The sequence below is a fragment of the Lolium rigidum genome, chromosome 7 (assembly GCF_022539505.1).
Source record: "Lolium rigidum isolate FL_2022 chromosome 7, APGP_CSIRO_Lrig_0.1, whole genome shotgun sequence".
Taxonomy (NCBI): Eukaryota; Viridiplantae; Streptophyta; class Magnoliopsida; order Poales; family Poaceae; genus Lolium; species Lolium rigidum.
Genome location: NC_061514.1, coordinates 22,039,863 through 22,059,385, shown reverse-complemented (window position 1 = coordinate 22,059,385; position 19,523 = coordinate 22,039,863). Strand labels below are relative to the sequence as shown.

Below are 19,523 nucleotides of genomic sequence, written 5' to 3'. Positions count from 1 at the left end.
TAGAGTAGCACATAGATAAATTGTGATACAAAATACATTGCAATCATAAAGAGATATAAATAAGCACTTCACTACGCCATTCATAACGAGTGAGTAAGTATTCCGTGAAATATAGCCTAAGAGACCCACACGGTGCACACACTCGTCACCTTTACACACGTGGGACAAGGAGTCTCCGGAGATCACATAAGTAAAACTCTCTTGACTAGCATAATGACATCTAGATTACAAGCATCATCATATGAATCTCAATCATGTAAGGCAGCTCATGAGATTATTGTATTGAAGCACATAGGAGAGAGATGAACCACATAGCTACCGGTACAGCCCCGAGCCTCGATGGAGAACTACTCCCTCCTCATGGGAGCGAGCAGCGGTGATGAAGATGGCGGTGGAGATGGCAGCGGTGTCGATGGAGAAGCCTTCCGGGGCACTTCCCTGCTCCGGCAGGTGCCGGAACGGAGACTCCTGTCCCCCGGATCTTGGCTTCGCGATGGCGGCGGCTCGCGGAAGGTTTTCCGTATCGTGGTTTTTCGTATCGGGGTTTTCTCGACGGAGGCTTTAAATAGGCGGAAGGGCAGCCTCGGAGGGGGCACTGGGGGCCCACACCATAGGGCGGCGCGGCCCCCCTCCGGCCGCGCCGGGTGTGGTGTGGGGCCCCCGGGGCTTCCCTCCGGCGGCTCTCGGGTGTTCGGAAGACTCCGGGAAAATAGGGACACGGGTCCCGATTTCGTCCAATTCCGAGAATATTTCGTTACTAGGATTTCCGAAACCAAAAACAGCGAGAAAACGAGAACCGGCACTTCGGCATCTTGTTAATAGGTTAGTTCCAGAAAATGCACGAATGTGACATAAAGTGTGCATAAAACATGTAGGTATCATCAATAATATGGCATAGAACATAAGAAATTATCGATACGTCGGAGACGTATCAGCGCATCACACCTTCCTCTTGGGGTTCCCAACGGACGTGTCAACTACACGCATCAAGCAAAATTTCTGGCGCCGTTGCCGGGGAGATCAAGACACGCTGCAAGGGGAGTCTCCACTTCCCAATCTCTTTACTTTGTTTTTGTCTTGCTTTATTTTATTTACTACTTTGTTTGCTGCATTATATCAAAACACAAAAAAATTAGTTGCTAGCTTTACTTTATTTGATATCTTGTTCGTTATATCAAAAACACAAAAAATTAGTTACTTGCATTTACTTTATCTAGTTTGCTTTATTTACTACTGCTAAAATGGCCACCCCTGAAAATACTAAGTTGTGTGACTTCACAACCACAAATAATAATGATTTCCTATGCACACCTATTGCTCCACCTGCTACTACAGCAGAATTCTTTGAAATTAAACCCGCTTTCTTGAATCTTGTTATGCGAGAGCAATTTTCACAGTGTTAGTTCTGATGATGCTGCTGCCCATTTCAATAATTTGTTGAATTGTGTGAAATGCAAAAGTATAAAGATGTAGATGGTGACATTATAAAATTAAAATTGTTTCCTTTCTCATTAAGAGGAAGAGCTAAAGATTGATTGCTATCTCTGCCTAATAATAGTATTGATTCCTGGACTAAATGCAAGGATGCTTTTATTGGTAGATATTATCCCCCTGCTAAAATTATATCTTTGAGGAGTAGCAAAATGAATTTTAAACAATTGGATAATGAACATGTTGCTCAAGCTTGGGAAAGAATGAAATCTTTGGTTAAAAATTGCCCAACCCATGGACTGACTACTTGGATGATCATCCAAACCTTCTATGCAGGACTAAATTTTTCTTCGCGGAATTTATTGGATTCAGCTGCTGGAGGTACCTTTATGTCCATTACCTTGGGGGCGGCTACAAAGCTTCTTGATGATATGATGGTTAATTACTCTGAATGGCACACGGAAAGAGCTCCACAAGGTAAGAAGGTAAATTCTGTTGAGGAATCCTCTTCCTTGAATGATAAGATTGATGCTATTATATCTATGCTTGTGAATGATAGGACTAATGTTGATCCTAATAATGTTCCGTTCGCTTCATTGGTTGCCCAAGAAGAACATGTTGATGTAAACTTCATTAAAAATAATAATTTCAACAACAATGCTTATCGGAACAATTCTAGTAATAACTATAGGCCATATCCTTATAATAATGGTAACGGTTATGCTAATTCTTATGGGAATTCTTACAATAATAATAGGAACACACCCCCTGGACTTGAAGCTATGCTTAAAGAATTTATTAGTACACAAAGCTGCCTTTAACAAATCTGTTGAGGAAAAGCTCAATAAAATTGATATTCTCGCTTCTAAGGTTGATAGTCTTGCCTCCGATGTTGATCTTTTGAAATCGAAAGTTATGCCTAATAGGGATATTGAAAATAAAATTGTTACTACAGCAAATGCCATCCAAGTTAGAATTAATGAGAATATAAGATTAATGGCTGAATTGCGTGCTAGGTGGGATAGAGAAGAAAATGAAAAACTAGCTAAAGAGAATAATGTAGCTAAAGTTTAGACTATTACCACCATAAGTAATGTTGATTCTTCACATGTTGCTGCACCTCCTACTATTAATGGTAAAATAATTGGTGTTGGCAATGTTTCTACTTCTAGTGCAAAGCGCGCAAAATTACCTGAAACTGCTAAAGCTAGCAAACCGCTCGTGATAAAGCTCGCTGAATTTTTTCCAACCTTGGGGATGATAATCCCATTGCTTTAGATTGTAATGATTTAGATTTTGATGATTGCCACATCTCTGAAGTTATAAAGTTCTTACAAAAACTTGCTAAGAGTCCCAATGCTAGCGCTTGTAAACTTGGCTTTCACAAAACATATTACAAATGCTCTCATAAAAGCTAGAGAAGAGAAACTAAAACTTGAAACTTCTATTCCTAGAAAGCTAGAGGATGGTTGGGAGCCCATCATTAAAATGAGGGTCAATGATTTTGATTGTAATGCTTTATGTGATCTTGGTGCAAGTATTTCTGTTATGCCTAAAAAAGTCTATGATATGCTTGACTTGCCACCATTGAAAAATTGTTATCTCGGATGTTAATCTCGCTGATAATGTTAAAAAGAAACCTTTGGGGAGAGTTGATAATGTTCATATTATGGTTAACAATAACCTTGTCCCCGTTGATTTTGTTGTCTTGGATATTGAATGCAATGCATCTTGCCCCATTATATTGGGAAGACCTTTTCTTCGAACCGTTGGTGCTACTATTGATATGAAGGAAGGTAATATTAAATATCAATTTCCTCTCAAGAAAGGTATGGAACACTTCCTAGAAAGAGAATGAAGTTACCTTATGATTATATTATTAGAACAAATTATGATGTTGATGCTTCATCTCTTGATGTTACTTGATTTACACTTTCTGCGCCTAGCTGAAAGGCGTTAAAGAAAAGCGCTTATGGGAGACAACCCATGTTTTTTTACTACAGCACTTTGTTTTATATTTGAGTCTTGGAAGTTGTTTACTACTGTAGCAACCTCTCCTTATATTAGTTTTGTGTTTTGTTGTGCCAAGTAAAGTCTTTGATAGTAAAGTAAATACTAGATTTGGATTATCGCACGTGAAACGCATTTCTTTGTCGTCACGAATCTGGGTCTAATTCTCTGTAGGTAACTCAGAAAATTATGCCAATTTACGTGAGTGATCCTCGATATGTACGCAACTTTCATTCAATTTGGGAATTTTCATTTGAACAAGTCTGGTGCCTCAATAAAATCCATCTTTACGGACTGTTGCTGTTTGTGCGATTCCGCCTTTTATTTCGCATTGCCTCTTTTGGTATGCTTGGATGAATTTCTTTGATCCATTAATGTCCAAGTAGCTTTATGCAATGTCCGGAAGTGTTAAGAATGATTGTGTCACCTCTGAACATGTTAATTTTTATTGTGCACTAACCCTCTAATGAGTTGTTTCGAGTTTGGTGTGGAGGAAGTTTTCAAGGATCAAGAGAGGAGTATGATACAATATGATTAAGGAGAGTGAAAGCTCTAAGCTTGGGGATGCCCCGGTGGTTCACCCTCGCATATTCTAAGAAGACTCAAGCGTCTAAGCTTGGGGATGCCCAAGGCATCCCCTTCTTCATCGACAACATTATCAGGTTCCTCCCCTGAAACTATATTTTTATTCCATCACATCTTATGTGCTTTGCTTGGAGCGTCGATTTGTTTTTGTTTTTGTTTTGTTTGAATAATATGGATCCTAGCATTCATTGTATGGGAGAGAGACACGCTCCGCTGTATCATATGGACAAGTATGTCCTTAGGCTTTACTCATAGTATTCATGGCGAAGTTTCTTCTTCGTTAAATTGTTATATGGTTGGAATTGGAAAATGCTACATGTAGTAATTCTAAAATGTCTTGAATAATTTGATACTTGGCAATTGTTGTGCTCATGTTTAAGCTCTTGCATCATATACTTTGCACCCATTAATGAAGAAACACTTAGAGCTTGCTAATTTGGTTTGCATATTTGGTTTCTCTAGAGTCTAGATAATATCTAGTATTGAGTTTTGAACAACAAGGAAGACGGTGTAGAGTCTTATAATGTTTACAATATGTCTTTTATGTGAGTTTTGCTGCACCGTTCATCCTTGTGTTTGTTTCAAATAACCTTGCTAGCCTAAACCTTGTATCGAGAGGGAATACTTCTCATGCATCCAAAATCCTTGAGCCAACCACTATGCCATTTGTGTCCACCATACCTACCTACTACATGGTATTTTCCGCCATTCCAAAGTAAATTGCTTGAGTGCTACCTTTAAAATTCCATCATTCACCTTTGCAATATATAGCTCATGGGAGAAATAGCTTAAAAACTATTGTGGTATTGAATATGTACTTATGCACTTTATCTCTTATTAAGTTGCTTGTTGTGCGATAACCATGTTTCGGGGACGCCATCAACTATTCTTTGTTGAATATCATGTGAGTTGCTATGCATGTCCGTCTTGTCCGAAGTAAGAGAGATCTACCACCTTAATGGTTGGAGCATACATATTGTTAGAGAAGAACATTGGGCCGCTAACTAAAGCCATGATTCATGGTGGAAGTTTCAGCTTTGGACATATATCCTCAATCTCATATGAGAATAATAATTGTTGCCACATTCTTATGCATTAAAGAGGAGTCCATTATCTGTTGTCCATGTTGTCCCGGTATGGATGTCTAAGTTGAGAATAATCAAAAGCGAGAAATCCAAAATGCGAGCTTTCTCCTTAGACCTTTGTACAGAGCGGCATGGAGGTACCCCATTGTGACACTTGGTTAAAACATGTGTATTGCGATGATCCGGTAGTCCAAGCTAATTAGGACAAGGTGCGGGCACTATTAGTATACTATGCATGAGGCTTGCAACTTGTAAGATATAATTTACATAACTCATATGCTTTATTACTACCGTTGACAAAATTGTTTCATGTTTTCAAAATAAAAGCTCTAGCACAAATATAGCAATCGATGCTTTCCTCTTTGAAGGACCATTCTTTTTACTTTTATGTTGAGTCGGTTCACCTATCTCTCTCCACCTCAAGAAGCAAACACTTGTGTGAACTGTGCATTGATTCCTACATACTTGCATATTGCACTTGTTATATTACTCTATGTTGACAATTATCCATGAGATATACATGTTACAAGTTGAAAGCAACCGCTGAAACTTAATCTTCCTTTGTGTTGCTTCAATACCTTTACTTTGATTTATTGCTTTATGAGTTAACTCTTATGCAAGATTTATTGATGCTTGTCTTGAAGTACTATTCATGAAAAGTCTTTGCTTTATGATTCACTTGTTTACTCATGTCATTACCATTGTTTTGATCGCTGCATTCATTACATATGTTTACAAGTAGTATGATCAAGGTTATGATGGCATGTCACTTCGTAAATTATCTTTGTTATCGTTTTACTCGCTCGGGACGAGCAGTAACTAAGCTTGGGGATGCCGATACGTCTCCGACGTATCGATAATTTCTTATGTTCCATGCCACATTATTGATGATATCTACATGTTTTATGCACACTTTATGTCATATTCGTGCATTTTCCGGAACTAACCTATTAACAAGATGCCGAAGAGCCAGCTTGTTGTTTTCTCGCTGTTTTTTGTTTCGTAAATCCTAGTAACGAAATATTCTCGGAATTGGACGAAATCAACGCCCGGGGTCCTATTTTGCCACGAAGCTTCCGGAAGACCGAAGGGGAGTCGAAGTGGGGCCACGAGGCGCCGCCACACTAGGGCGGCGCGGCCCGGGCCCCGGCCGCGCCGACCTATGGTGTGGGGCCCTCGTGTGGCCCCCCGTTGCCCTTCCGCCTACTTAAAGCCTCCGTCGCGAAACCCCCGGTACCGAGAGCCACGATACGGAAAACCTTACCGAGACGCCGCCGTCAATCCCATCTCGGGGATTCTCGGAGATCTCCTCCGGCACCCTGCCGGAGAGGGGATTCATCTCCGTGAGGACTCTTCACCGCCATGGTCGCCTCCGGAGTGATGAGTGAGTAGTTCACCCCTGCACTATGGGTCCATAGCCGTAGCTAGATGGTTGTCTTCTCCTCATTGTGCTTCATTGTTGGATCTTGTGAGCTGCCTAACATGATCAAGATCATCTATCTGTAATGCTATATGTTGTGTTTGTCGGGATCCGATGGATAGAGAATACTATGTTATGTTAATTATCAAGTTATTACCTATGTGTTGTTTAAGATCTTGCATGCTCTCCGTTATTAGTAGATGCTCTGGCCAAGTTTTCGCTATTAACTCCAAGAGGGAGTATTTATGCTCGATAGTGGGTTCATGTCTCCGTGAATCTGGGGGAGTGACAGAAACCCCTAAGGTTATGGATGTGATGTTGCCACTAGGGATAAACATTGATTCTATGTCCGAGGATGTAGTTATTGATTACATTACGCACCATACTTAATGCAATTGTTTGTTGTTAGCAACTTAATACTGGAAGGGGTTCGGACGATAACCTGAAGGTGGACTTTTTAGGCATAGATGCATGCTCGGATGGCGGTCTATGTACTTTGTCGTAATGCCCAATTAAATCTCACTATATTTATCATGACATGTATGTGCATTGTTATGCCCTCTCTATTTGTCAATTGCCCGATTGTAATTTGTTCACCCAACATGCTTTTATCTTATGGGAGAGACACCTCTAGTGAACTGTGGACCCCGGTCCATTCTTTTATACTCGAAATACAAATCTGCTGCAATACTTGTTCTTTACTCGTTTTCTTGCAAACAATCATCTTCCACACAATACGGTTAATCCTTTGTTACAGCAAGCCGGTGAGATTGACAACCTCACTCGTTTCGTTGGGGCAAAGTACTTTGGTTGTGTTGTGCAGGTTCCACGTTGGCGCCGGAATCTCTGGTGTTGCGTCGCACTACATCCCGCCGCCATCAACCTTCAACGTGCTTCTTGACTCCTACTGGTTCGATTAAACCTTGGTTTCTTACTGAGGGAAACTTGCTGCTGTGCGCATCACACCTTCCTCTTGGGGTTCCCAACGGACGTGTCAACTACACGCATCAACGGTACACACGAAAACGCTTACATACACACGCATACACTCACCCCTATGATCGCACAAACGCAAACCCTACCCCTATGAGCACCCCCGGAAGACTGAGCCGGTGGATCGGGTCTTGAAATTGATGAAGATACCACAGGCGTCTCGCTATTAACGGGAACATCGCCTCCCACTGAAAGAATATTCCGTCTTTACGAGACACACAGATGTTAAACCTGGGGTTTGATATGATAAACTGGGGGTACAACCACCCCCTAACCACACAAACTCTAGTTGGTTCTCGTCTTGCACATAACTCTATCATCCTAACACGAGTATTATAGATTTTACGTTGTAGATGTTTATATTTTTTTTCCTAGAAAAACTGCTTAACTTTCTCTAGATACAAAGATATGTAGACTTGTTTTAGTTATAAATACATCATATCTAGAATAGGTTAAGCGGTTTTTTGTGAGACGGAGAGAGCAGCCACAGACCTCCGGAGCATGTACTACTCGCCTGTCACAAAATATATTGCTGAAAATCCGACCGAAACCCACTAATCACAACGCATTAGCCGTGTGACGCTGTGACAAAACGCCGGATCATTTTGGCCACGGATGGCTGGACGCTGACATCCCGATGATGATCACTGTCGAAATGCGCTAGATCACATCCACAAACGGCCGGGACTGCTGCATGCGTTCGGCGTTTGTCCTTGGCTAAACTGGCCGACCTGCTCCTGCTCTGTGAAGTGATCTGGACGGCCGCCGACACGACGTCGCCATCGCCGCGCGTCGTAGAGGCGCCGCCCCAACCGGACACGACACCGACGTCGGTAGTATGGTCGGTCGGTCGGTCGGTCCATTGTTTTAGGAGAATAAATAATCTGTCAAAGAACCACTTCCACAACCAAATAGAGACAGATGGAACGCCAAATGGGGCACAGCTGCTGCTGATCCAAGCTTGCCATGATGGCACACCCTGAATATAATAACACCGACAGTAATTCCTTCCCGATTGATGATGGCGATCTTGGCTGAAGTTAATGTGGTGATACGACCAGGCTGGATGCAACTGTGTCATCTTTAGTTGTGGAGCTTGTGGGAAGAATTATCATCCTCTCTCCATTTCAATGAACAAAGCCTATATTATTTTTACCTGCAAAAAAAAGCCTATATTATTTTTAATGTCAAGCTAAATAAACTATGACGAGATTTATAGAAAAACTAGTCTCTAGAAGACTAGAACAGTCTAAAGAGTGTAGAGCTTATATTATACACTCTACACTCTAGAACAGTCTAAAGACTTACGTTTACATTTAATTATCATGTGGCAGGGGAACATAAGCATTGTAAATTGTAATGCACTATGAGGCATAACTTAATTTGCGGCCCAGCAAGACTTTAGGTTGATTAGCTGAAGTGTATAATCCACTGTAAAATAAATACCCCCTTACACAAACCTAACTAAATTATAGTACAAATAAATATTGGCTACATACATTATCAATTTAATATATTTTGGTTGAAAATTATAGGAATTGTATAACAATTTATATATCAATATATATATATATAAGAGCATGATTGTATTAATAATTCTATGGCTATACACACAAGATCATTTAAAAGATAATATATCGAAGGCTGTATCGTTAATAGAATTGCACTTAGTTTGTAACAAGATGATTTATGATGTAAAGAAGTTTGATATAAATATGCAACACCATTTGATTTTAACTCACCCAACAAAGAAAGTTGTTGACGGGAAACAAGTCCCTCTTCCAACTCGTGCAACTAGGATTGAAGTGGTTTGTCGGGTATCATGAAAACGACATGAGCCGACTAGAACAATGTCCAACAACATCTCAAAACAATTGGATTTCTAATTTACAACCTAATGCCATATAATATGGATCATTTGAGCATATTTATTTTAGGATTAGCTCAATTTTTTTAAAATATGTTTTTGTATCGCTCTTGATTGACTGAGTTGTTGGTCAACTGGAGACATATCACTTTGAAGGTTCACTCACCACTAAACCTATTGTCTGTATTTTCTTTGAAAAGACGAATCTGTGTCAATTGATGTTAACATCCAAATTTATTTGCAGCATTTTCATCATTCTCACGGTTTGCAATTCATGATTATATAGAGTGCCTACATATAAGTCAACAAGTGGAATACATAAAGGCCATATGCATTGTGTAATCTATTACTACTACACAACTAGTTACCCCGGTTGAAGATATTCCATGTAACTATCTCAAGTTATTTACCCTCTTAATCCGTAGGCTCCCATTAATCACTTGGGACAAGTAAAAGACCATAAGAGCAAGTACAATAAGGTCTAGTCAGCTGGCCACAAGGATTAAAATAATATATTTGTGTCTAGTTGGATGAGAGAGAAGAGGAGAGAGAATGTGAGTGGGCTCTTATGCAAGAGCTAGCTCTAGCACGTGCTCCTAGGCAAGGTGTGTGAATGAAAGGTGGGCCATCCATTGAAAAGTAGTACATTCTTATAGCCAACTATTGTACTTATTGGCTACATATTAACTATAGATGACATGTCATCTTGCTTATAGCCAACAATCGGCTATACTATTGGAGTTGCTCTAAGTGATATTGGGTCGCGTGGGTTGCGGAGATCAATGAAATGCCAAATGGAGTACCTTGCTGCTGCAGAGGCAACGACTCTGTTAATTTACTCCTTTGGTTAAATTGGGTTGTTAGTGCCCAGCCGTTGAGCACTTACCCTGATGATGACGACACCATGTGAATGTCGATCTCAGTTGAAGTTAATACAACGATAAGGCCATGCATGATGCAACTGTATCATGCTTAGAGCATCTCCAGTCGCGTCCCCCAAAGCTATTTGGGGCGCGCCGGACCAAAAAACGTTCCTAGCCGCGCGCCCCAAAGGCTCTTTTTGTCCGGCGCGGTCCGATACGGTGTCCGGCGTCCCGAGCCCGTCCCCGTCCCACAGGGGACGCACCGGGCACGCCGGACACAACGAAATGAGAGGCGAGGAGGCGCGGGGCCGACCCGTCAGCGGCTCGGACGCTCAACCGCCACATACGTAGCGACGGTGTAGTTGCCAGGAAGCGGAACCGTCGCATTGGCAACCGCGTCGACGACGCGCCAACCCCGCCGGAATGGAGCGCCGACTCCTCGGAAGAGCAACCGCTGCTCTCTTCGACTTACGCGCCGCCGTTCATCCGCGCTCAATAAGACCCGTACGTACGCCGTACGCACGCCACCATTCATCCAAGCCTTCATCCGACACCTCCGGCGACGATGAGCTACATCTCCCGGCTCCCGTCCGACACCTCCAGGCGAGGGAAAGCCTCGTCGGGCCGGCGCCATTGGTGGGAGAGAGCCAGGACGCCGAGCAGCGGCGACGATTCCACGCCGCCAGTTGACAGCGAGGAGGAATGGCTGGGCTGGGAGGAGGACGCGGAGGAAGAAGAGAGCGAGGACGCGGCGGCGGTGGCCCGTGCGAAGGCGAAGGCGGCCAAGGCCAAGGCCGCCAAGGCCAAGGCAAAGGCGCAGCCGACGAGCACCGCCGACGACGAGGAGGACTCCGACGCGTCGGGCGCCGACACTGCCTCTTCGGAAGAGGTGACGAGCAGGAAGCGCCACCGCGATAACGACGACGAGGCGGGGCCATCAGCGAAGAAGAAGAAGTAGATAGTTTATATGTATTTTATTATATTTTTCCGAAGTTTTATATATAATTTGTTTATGTTCAACCGATTTGAATATTAGTAAATAGTTTTTTCTAGCCAAAAAAAGTACTTTTAATGTTTGGGGGCGGCGTTTGGGGGACGCGGCTGGGGAGCGACGTCCCCCAAAGGCGGCACGAACAAAACACGTCCCCCAAACGCTCAATCCGGCGCGGTTTGGGGGACGGTTTGGGGGACGCGGCTGGAGATGCTCTTAGGGAGGTCACAATGCAGATACGATGAAACTGTATCTAGCGCTCTCCAGCTCACCTGAGCAAAATTAGATATAAGACACTACACTGCTTCGTATCTTAAGGTTGCTCATAGTGGAGAGTAACTTAGTCTAGTAACATATGCGATGTTACTAGTCTAAGTTACTATCTCCATAGTGGATAGTAACTTAGATATAGTTTCATGCAATGTGTCATTAATTATGTTGTAGACTCATATTGCTTTAGGATGTGTGATGTTATGGTAACATAGCTAGTTACCACCTCACTCTCTTTCTTCTTTTATTGTCATGCCATGTCACCAAAATGTCTTCAGATGTGTGATGTTACCACCTATGTTACCCCCACTATGAGCAATCTAAGGCAGGTCCAAAGAATAAAGTGGAACGGCTTTAGCCTGCATAAAAATTGGGTGATGGCGAGCCCATGTAGAGTTCTATTGGGCAGCGAATTAATTAATCTTGGGGCCGCAAACAAGATACCTATCCTACGATTCTCATCTCTTTCTTCTTAGAGGTACTGTCTCACACCTTTAGCTAGGTTCGGGTGGTCCAAAGTAGGTTCGGATGAGGAGGCTGCCTACTCTTCAGGAAGTAGGATCTTAAGCCTTAAAAGCATGATTTTTGGAGAGAGAAAGAGATACATAGTGTCATATTTGTGGGGTCCCTTCTCTCTTTTTCAGACTAAAATTGTATCTTTCATTGGAGAGATAAAATTCACCATGTTACTTCTGACAACTTTTTTACATGGAGCAGCTAGTTGTGTATGCCACCATTGCTCATGCCCTTAATTACCGCTCCACCTAAGCAAACTATATGATGTGGCAACTTTAGATACGGTCCACCCTGTAGCATTGGGGCTGCCCTTAGTTGTGTCATGTGGGAAGAGTCACCATGTATATGCCATATGTGTGAACTAGAAAGTTGTTATTTTTTCAGTTTATTAGACACCATTGTGTATCTTTTATGGTTTCACAAACACAACATCCTAGTATATAGTGGGACTATGAATATAGGTCCAAAATACTATCAACTAGGGTAAAGGGTTCCTTGTTTGGGCCTTGTTACTAATGTGAAGCCTATATGACAACAGAGCTAAAAGCCGTCACAGATGAAACCGTTTTTTTTGTCAAAGGTCTTTGGCTCTTCTCTGTGTTAATAAGGTCATTTCCATTAGTTACATTTATTTCGGTTCCATTTGTTTACATTGAGCTTTATTCGTTTGTCTATAACCAGAAATATATAGTTCACATCACATTAAAATGCTGAAAACAGTCGCTTAATCGATTGGATCTCTGCAATTCTCTCCACAGCTTCCTCTCGGGTAATAATTATGCAGAATTATGCCTTGTTTGTAAAGGTGTTTTTTGGAGTTTTGTAGTGTATCAATTCCCAGGTTTTTGGTGAAACCGCCTGAGCCAAAACACTTCCATGTGCCCCAACCCGCTACCTCACCAATCCTCTTCCAAAGTTCTACTGTTTGGCACGTAGGGATAAAGCACTAGTTTTCTCATCCAATTTTTACAACAAGGTAGTTGTGTAAACTCGCTAGATCGTCTAGGGTAGATCAATACCGGTTAGGAGTAAAAGTACTGTGGGTTTGCCTTCTCACTTGTAGGAGGAATTTGTCGAAATCGGCATGGTGGCGAGCGCGACGACGCTGGCTGCCATTGCGGGGTTGAAGCCGCGCTGGTCGAGGAAGCCGAGGAGGGGCGGGGCGTGGAGCTTGCGGAAGCGGCGAAGGAAGGAACGGTCGGCGACGAGGCGGCGGAAGGAGACGCACGCGGCGGAGGCGCGGATGAGGTCGGCCGGGGTGGGAAGGCGCAGGAAGATATCGAGCAGAAGATCGTCGGGGATCACCGGCGAGTCCATTTTCCTGGCCGCCGCCCCTCCGGCGTGGGTGTTGTGCCAAGCGTTGGCAGCGGCGGCTGTGTGCTTCCTGCTGCGTATCAGTAGCTAGCGGTAATTCCTGGAGTATTTTTTTTGAGCTGGTAATCCCTATTTGATGCTTCGTGCGAACACTACGAGCGTAACCCTTTGGTTCCCTAGCGCTTCAAACTGGGCGGCCCAGTACAAACCGTGTGATCTGGTTTTCCACGCAAAAAAAAAAGTGTTCTGGTTTTCCGGTTTCAGAATATTCTAGAACTTTCTTTGGTTTTCATTTTTTTTCCTGTTTTATTTTCTTTTTCTATCTTTTTTAAATATGATTTCCAAATTATGAACACTTTTAATTTGGATATTTAATATTTGAATTTTTCTAAATTTGATTTTTTAAAATCTAAACAATTTTTTAAAATTTGAACCTTTTTTAATGTGAATATTTTAAAATTTGAAGATATTTTAAAATTTTCAAATCAGAACATTTCCATAATCTGAACCTTTCAAATGTGAATAATTTGAAATTTGAATGTTTTTCTAAATTTTGGACATATTTCGGATTTCTTAAAATTTAGAACATTTTCAAATTTTGAACATTTTTTCGGAGTTGAACAATTATTGAATCTGAATATTTTTGGATTTGAACATTTTTTGAACTTTCATTTTTTAATATTTGAACATTTTCGAATTTTGACCATTTTTATGTTGAAACTTTTAAAATCTCAAATATTTTCGAATTTAAACACTTTCCGAATCTGAATTTCTTAATTTTTGACTCTTTCTCTCAAATCTGAACGAATTTTTTAGGGTCTCGATTCGAAAAGGAAAAAAGCATAATCTACCTCAGTGGAGGTAATCCCGAACGAACCGCTTACCGGCGAAACCCAGGCCGGCCCATGTTCGACTTTTTCTGGAACGAACAAGTGTGAGCGAGGTATGCATCAGCCGTAATCCCTATACACCGATCAAGTCGGTGGTAACCAGCCACCACACACCCTCGCGGGGAGATTGTACGTTTTCCGTTTTTACCTGCTTTTTCTGCTTCTCTTTTGTTTTTTCATTTTCTTCTTTAGTTCATCTTTTATCACTTAATTTGGATTTTATTAAATGTGAAAATATTCAGATTTTAAAATTCTTGAATTTTAAATTTGTTCAAATTTTAAAAATCATTCAAATTGTGAAATCTGATCAAATTTCTAAATTCGTTTCAATTTTGAATTACAATTCAATTTTGAAATTCGTTCATATTTTTTCATATTCAATTTTTTTTTAAATTTCAAAATCCGTCGGAAATTCGAAATTTGTTCAATTTTTGGAAAATGTACATTTGTGAAAAATGTTCAGATTTTGAAAATGTGTATATTTTCAAAAACAACCAAAATATGAATTTATTCAAATTTGAAAAAGAATCAAAATACTCGAAAATTATTTGGGTTTTCCAAAAGTTGCTGAGATTTTAATAAACAAAAAAGGCATAAAAGAAATAACAGAGAAAAACAGAGAAAAGGAAAGGGGAAACCTGATTTGATGGGCCGCGGCCCATGAAACTGTTGCGTGTTTAAGGTGGGCGGCGCCATGCTTCCGCCGACCAGGTCGGCAGATAGCATCTCCCCGCGGCGGATGTACGCTTCACGTGAAGCGTGAAGTAGGAGTGCTCATCAGGGGGAGCAGCTAACCATCATCCCTTAGCGATGGTGGAACTCATTAGTGGGCCTGGCCCATTAGTTCGGTTGTTTGAAAATTTTCCAAATTCGAATTTCTTTAGATTTGAAATTTTCTCATATTTGAAAATTGCTTAGATTTCAAATTTGCCCAGATTCGAAATTTTCTTAGATTCAAAAATGGCCCAGATTAAAAAAAATTAGATTTGAAATTTGCTCAAATTATAATTTGCTTACTTTGAAATTTGTTTGAATTTGAAATTTGCTTAACTTTAAAATTTGCTCCACTTTAAAAAAAATTCAAAAAGAAAATCAGAAAATAGAAAAAATCAAAGAAAAATCGAAAGAAAACCGAAACCCAAGAAAAACCAGAGAAAACCGAGGCCTACTGGCTGATGGGTCGTGGCCCAAACTCACCCAGTTAGTTGAATCACGCGGGCGATGGTTTGTACTCATCACCCGCTGGTGATGAATAGAATTTCCCCTCATTAGGAGGTGCATGCATAAGTGAGCTGACGGTATAAATGGGCCATATAATATATGATTAGCCCATGTAAATGGGATGAGGTTTGCGTCTGGGCCGAAAGTTTGACGACCGGGCGAAAACTCCATCCCTGCCGACCTTGCTCACAAAGTCACAAATTAAACAAAAACAGAAACTCACTCGACCGACCGACTCAAGAAGGTACAAGTACAACTAGTACTATTAAGATGAACACAACAAAATCTGTACAAAATATCAAGAGAGAAAATAAGCAAGCCATGTCACCCAAAAAATATTACATCTCCATTAACTAGCTGCTGCTAGCACATCCAAGGCAAGCCCCTGCCACCGAAGGACTTGTTGGCCACCGTCCGAGATACCTTTACGTGGCCCATCATCTCCTTGCACGCGGTCTCTAGCTCCACCACCCGGCCCTGCATCTTCTGTAGGTCCACCCTCAGTGCCTCCTTCTCCTCGTCCACCACAACCCGTCTGGGCGTTTGTGACGGCGAGAGTGGATTCGGGAGCTTGGGCACCCGCTGCGAGGACAAAGCTTGCACGGCGATGCCAGCCGGAATCCGCCGGTTCTTGGCCAGGTCTTTGCACGCCTCGAGTGTCAATTTTCCATAGTTGAGGCACCGACACAAAGTCCCCCGCTCCTCGACGGTCAAGGCAGCATGAGACTGCATGTAAACAAGGAGGATACATTATTCTATATACGCAAAATACAAGTAACACGTCTTCCAAGGTACAAAATATTTTATAGGTAGCCATCTATTTTCCATCAGAGGGAGTACATATGCTATATGAAGTCCAGTAACAAAGAGGAGCTTATAAATTAAGTTGCATAAGAAAGATGACCTTTCGTTTATGATGTTAGTCAATTGCACATAAGGACAATATATGCAGCATGTCTTTTGTTCGCTAACACGCTCCAAAGGAATGCCGTGGATGGGAGGGAAACTAAAGCAGGAAGAACAAACATGAAAGGGACGGACGTGATCAAAGAGAAAAAACATACTAGAAAACTCCAAAGGCCATCTGGCACTTGGCCGAAGGGACACTCAAAGAAAAGGCTATATGTAGCTATCACTAGTAGTAAAACAAAGGCAAGATCTAAGTGAGATAAAGGCAAACCGATTTGATAGACTCATGAACACGAAGCCGGAAGTGCACTGCATGCAGACAGGGTGAAGGTAAAATGTTGAAGTTACAGTGGTGGCTGCATCGATTGCAAATAAATTTGTTGTTCGACAGACATGGCAGAAAAAAATGTTGTCCTAACTTGGTGAAAGCAGAGGAAACTTACAGTTGCTGCTACTAGTTGTCTGGGACAGTTAAGTAGAGAGTACATTGATTCAGGTACCCAATTCAGCATGTTGAATGGGATTGACTCTATGGCTTTGGAGGTGGATTCATTTTAGTCTGACAAAATTGAATCACATGACGAAGGGATAACGAAGGGGATAAAGCAGGAAAGTGCAGTGGTGTGGTGTGGGCTAGTGACAAGGTATTCCGATCTGATGGACCAAAAGCTAGCGCACAGAGCACATTGCAGAAAGTGCTAAAGGCATGCATGGCATAAGGAAATTGCTACATCCTCCATAACATAAAAGTACCACTACATAATCCATGTGTCCATGATCTTTAGCATCCCATGATAGCATCATGGCACTATCAAACTATATATACTCAGTTGCTTGGGAAAAATCCTGATAAAAAATTGTGCACAGTAAGCTGCAACAGAGATTAGGATCATGATTGGTCAAATGAAAATTGGTACTACGATCATTTGAATATTTCACTGAAAACAATTTGTAGCGCAGACAAGTCATCGGTCATCATGATCCCATGATAGACTGAGAGAATATTCACTGTCTCTCCCAGGTGAAAATGTCGGTGCCTGCACTCTCTGTCTGCTGTCCTTTACCTCCCAGTAATCATCTCCCCAATCATCACGGCTTGAACTTTTTTTTTGCTTGAGAAATTCAATTTCGAATAATACACAACCAATACACTACGTTTTCTGATTGGAATCTAGAGAAATTTAAATTGGACAGAGAAATGAGTTAATTACCTCGAGGTAGATGTCCAGTGCCCTGTACACACCGTCGTAGCAGTCCCTGGCAGAGTCCGGCAGGCTCTGGGCGACGGCGAGGAACCTGGACACGCCCAGCCCATGGTCCGGCGAGATCTCGGCGAGGTACTTGTCCAACAGCCGCCCAACCTTCCTCATCCTCTCCCGCGACGATGACGACAGCGGCGACGGCGAGGTGGCCTCCTTCTCCTCCTTCACGGAGCTCACGAACACCCTGACGAGCCTTATGACCAGGCTCACGTCGTACACGCCACCGCCGTCGCCGGAGACAAGGATGTCATCGAGCGTGGCCTGGTCCAGCATCTTTCCCACGAGCCTCTCCAGCTTACGCCTGCACTCCCTGCTCATCCCAGCTGCCGACGCGACCCGCAGCGCCCAGAAGAGGCCTCGGCAGGAGAACGCCGCGGCCCCTCCGCCGAGCTCCACGCCATGCACGGCCGTATCGGCCAGGCCGGAGAGGCAGCCCTGGTCGTCGGCCTTGCGGAGCGTTGCGGCGCGGCGGAGGTAGTGCAGCAGGAACCGCGTCAAAGTCAGGTTCTTGTTCTCGGCGCCGTAGCAGCCGATCACCCGCATCGCCTTCTCGACAGTCGCCGGGGACAGCGACGCCACGTCGTCGAACCACCACTCCCTGCCGCCGACCAGGCACGACGGCTTCATTGACTCCGCCGTCCTGGCAGCGGACGACGGCCGGCCGCCGGCCGTGTCCGGCGACGAGGAGGAACACGTCGATGACGACGAGCGGGTAAGCGTCTCCGCGCCTACTGCGATCCTGGAGAACAGTGCGGAGAGGAGCTTGTCGAGGAGACCGGAGGAGAAGGGCGAATCGCAGCTCTTGACTGCGGCGAGCAGGTCGGCCCACGTCCAGTGGCAGAGGCCGTCGTCGACGAAGGCCTCCGCCTGGACGAGGAGGTTGCCGGCGCGCACCTCCTCGGTCATGTCCAAGAACGAGGCGGCGCAGTGAACGAGCGGGAGGTCGGTGGGGCGGAGCGGCGGGAGACGTCCACTGTCGTAGCAGAACCGGACCACTAGCTCGAACCCCTCGGCGCCTCCAGGGAAGCCGGCGAGCTCGATGGCCATTGACGCCTCTGCTCCTCCTCCTGCTCCTCTGCTCGCCGTCTTCATCCTTTTCTTCTCCTGCGCTACCATTGCCCTCAGCCTCCCCGAGAAGGCGCACACGACGCTCTGTCAACCAACCAAACAGCAACCGTGAGAAGTTATATTGCAATCAAAAAACAATATGTTTTCTCGATTGATCCGAGGAAAATCATGGAGCGCGCGCGTACCTGGTGGAGAAGAAGCGTGTGATGGCCATTGACGTGCACCTTGAGGTCACCGGCCTCGTCCATGGTTCTTGAGACCACAGAAAGGAGATGAATGGAAGCAATGGGACGTGCACCCTGTGAACTGGACGGAAGTGAGTAATATATCCGGGGAGACGAGGACTGAGAAGATTTGCTTGCTTGGTTTAGTTGAATGTGGGCACCTGGCGCACTCACAAGGTCACAGTGCGATCAAGTGGTACATGACAGACTGAGCGCATGTGTCATCTGGATGAAAAATCTATGGAGCTCCTCATGATTCATAGGAAAAAAACAAAAACATGTTTTGGCCCTGGTAGGCTCTCCAGGCCCAGGGTCTCTGAACTCTTTATAGTGCTGGCCTCTGAAGTTCAAACTTCAGAGTAGCAATCGATGGAGGGCAAAAAGGACACCCTGCCTTCTGAATGCACCAGAGCAAGCAAACAAAATGTATAGTTCTGTTGAGGATCTTGTTCATGGGGGCACTGTGTCCGTTGAGTTTTAGCACTATTCATGATCACCATGGTAGATTGTAGTGGACGTGGCAGCTATTGATTGACGACATTGTCACTGGTAGGCGCTGCAGCTTCACATCATGACATGCATGCGACGAAATTCTTCTTCACCT

At 43.4% G+C, this 19,523-nt stretch overlaps 1 protein-coding gene across 1 annotated transcript; it reads right to left on the bottom strand.

Moving 5' to 3' along the window:
- Window positions 1-15,780: 15,780 nt before the first annotated feature.
- LOC124679260 (BTB/POZ domain-containing protein At1g50280-like) lies at window positions 15,781-19,092 on the bottom strand. Its single transcript, XM_047215057.1, has 3 exons — window positions 18,881-19,092; window positions 17,577-18,779; window positions 15,781-16,182 (listed from the first exon to the last, which is right to left on the bottom strand). The coding sequence occupies exons 1-3, from the start codon at window positions 18,941-18,943 to the stop codon at window positions 15,820-15,822; spliced, it is 1,629 nt and encodes a 542-aa protein (XP_047071013.1). The 5' UTR covers window positions 18,944-19,092; the 3' UTR covers window positions 15,781-15,819.
- Window positions 19,093-19,523: the final 431 nt, after the last annotated feature.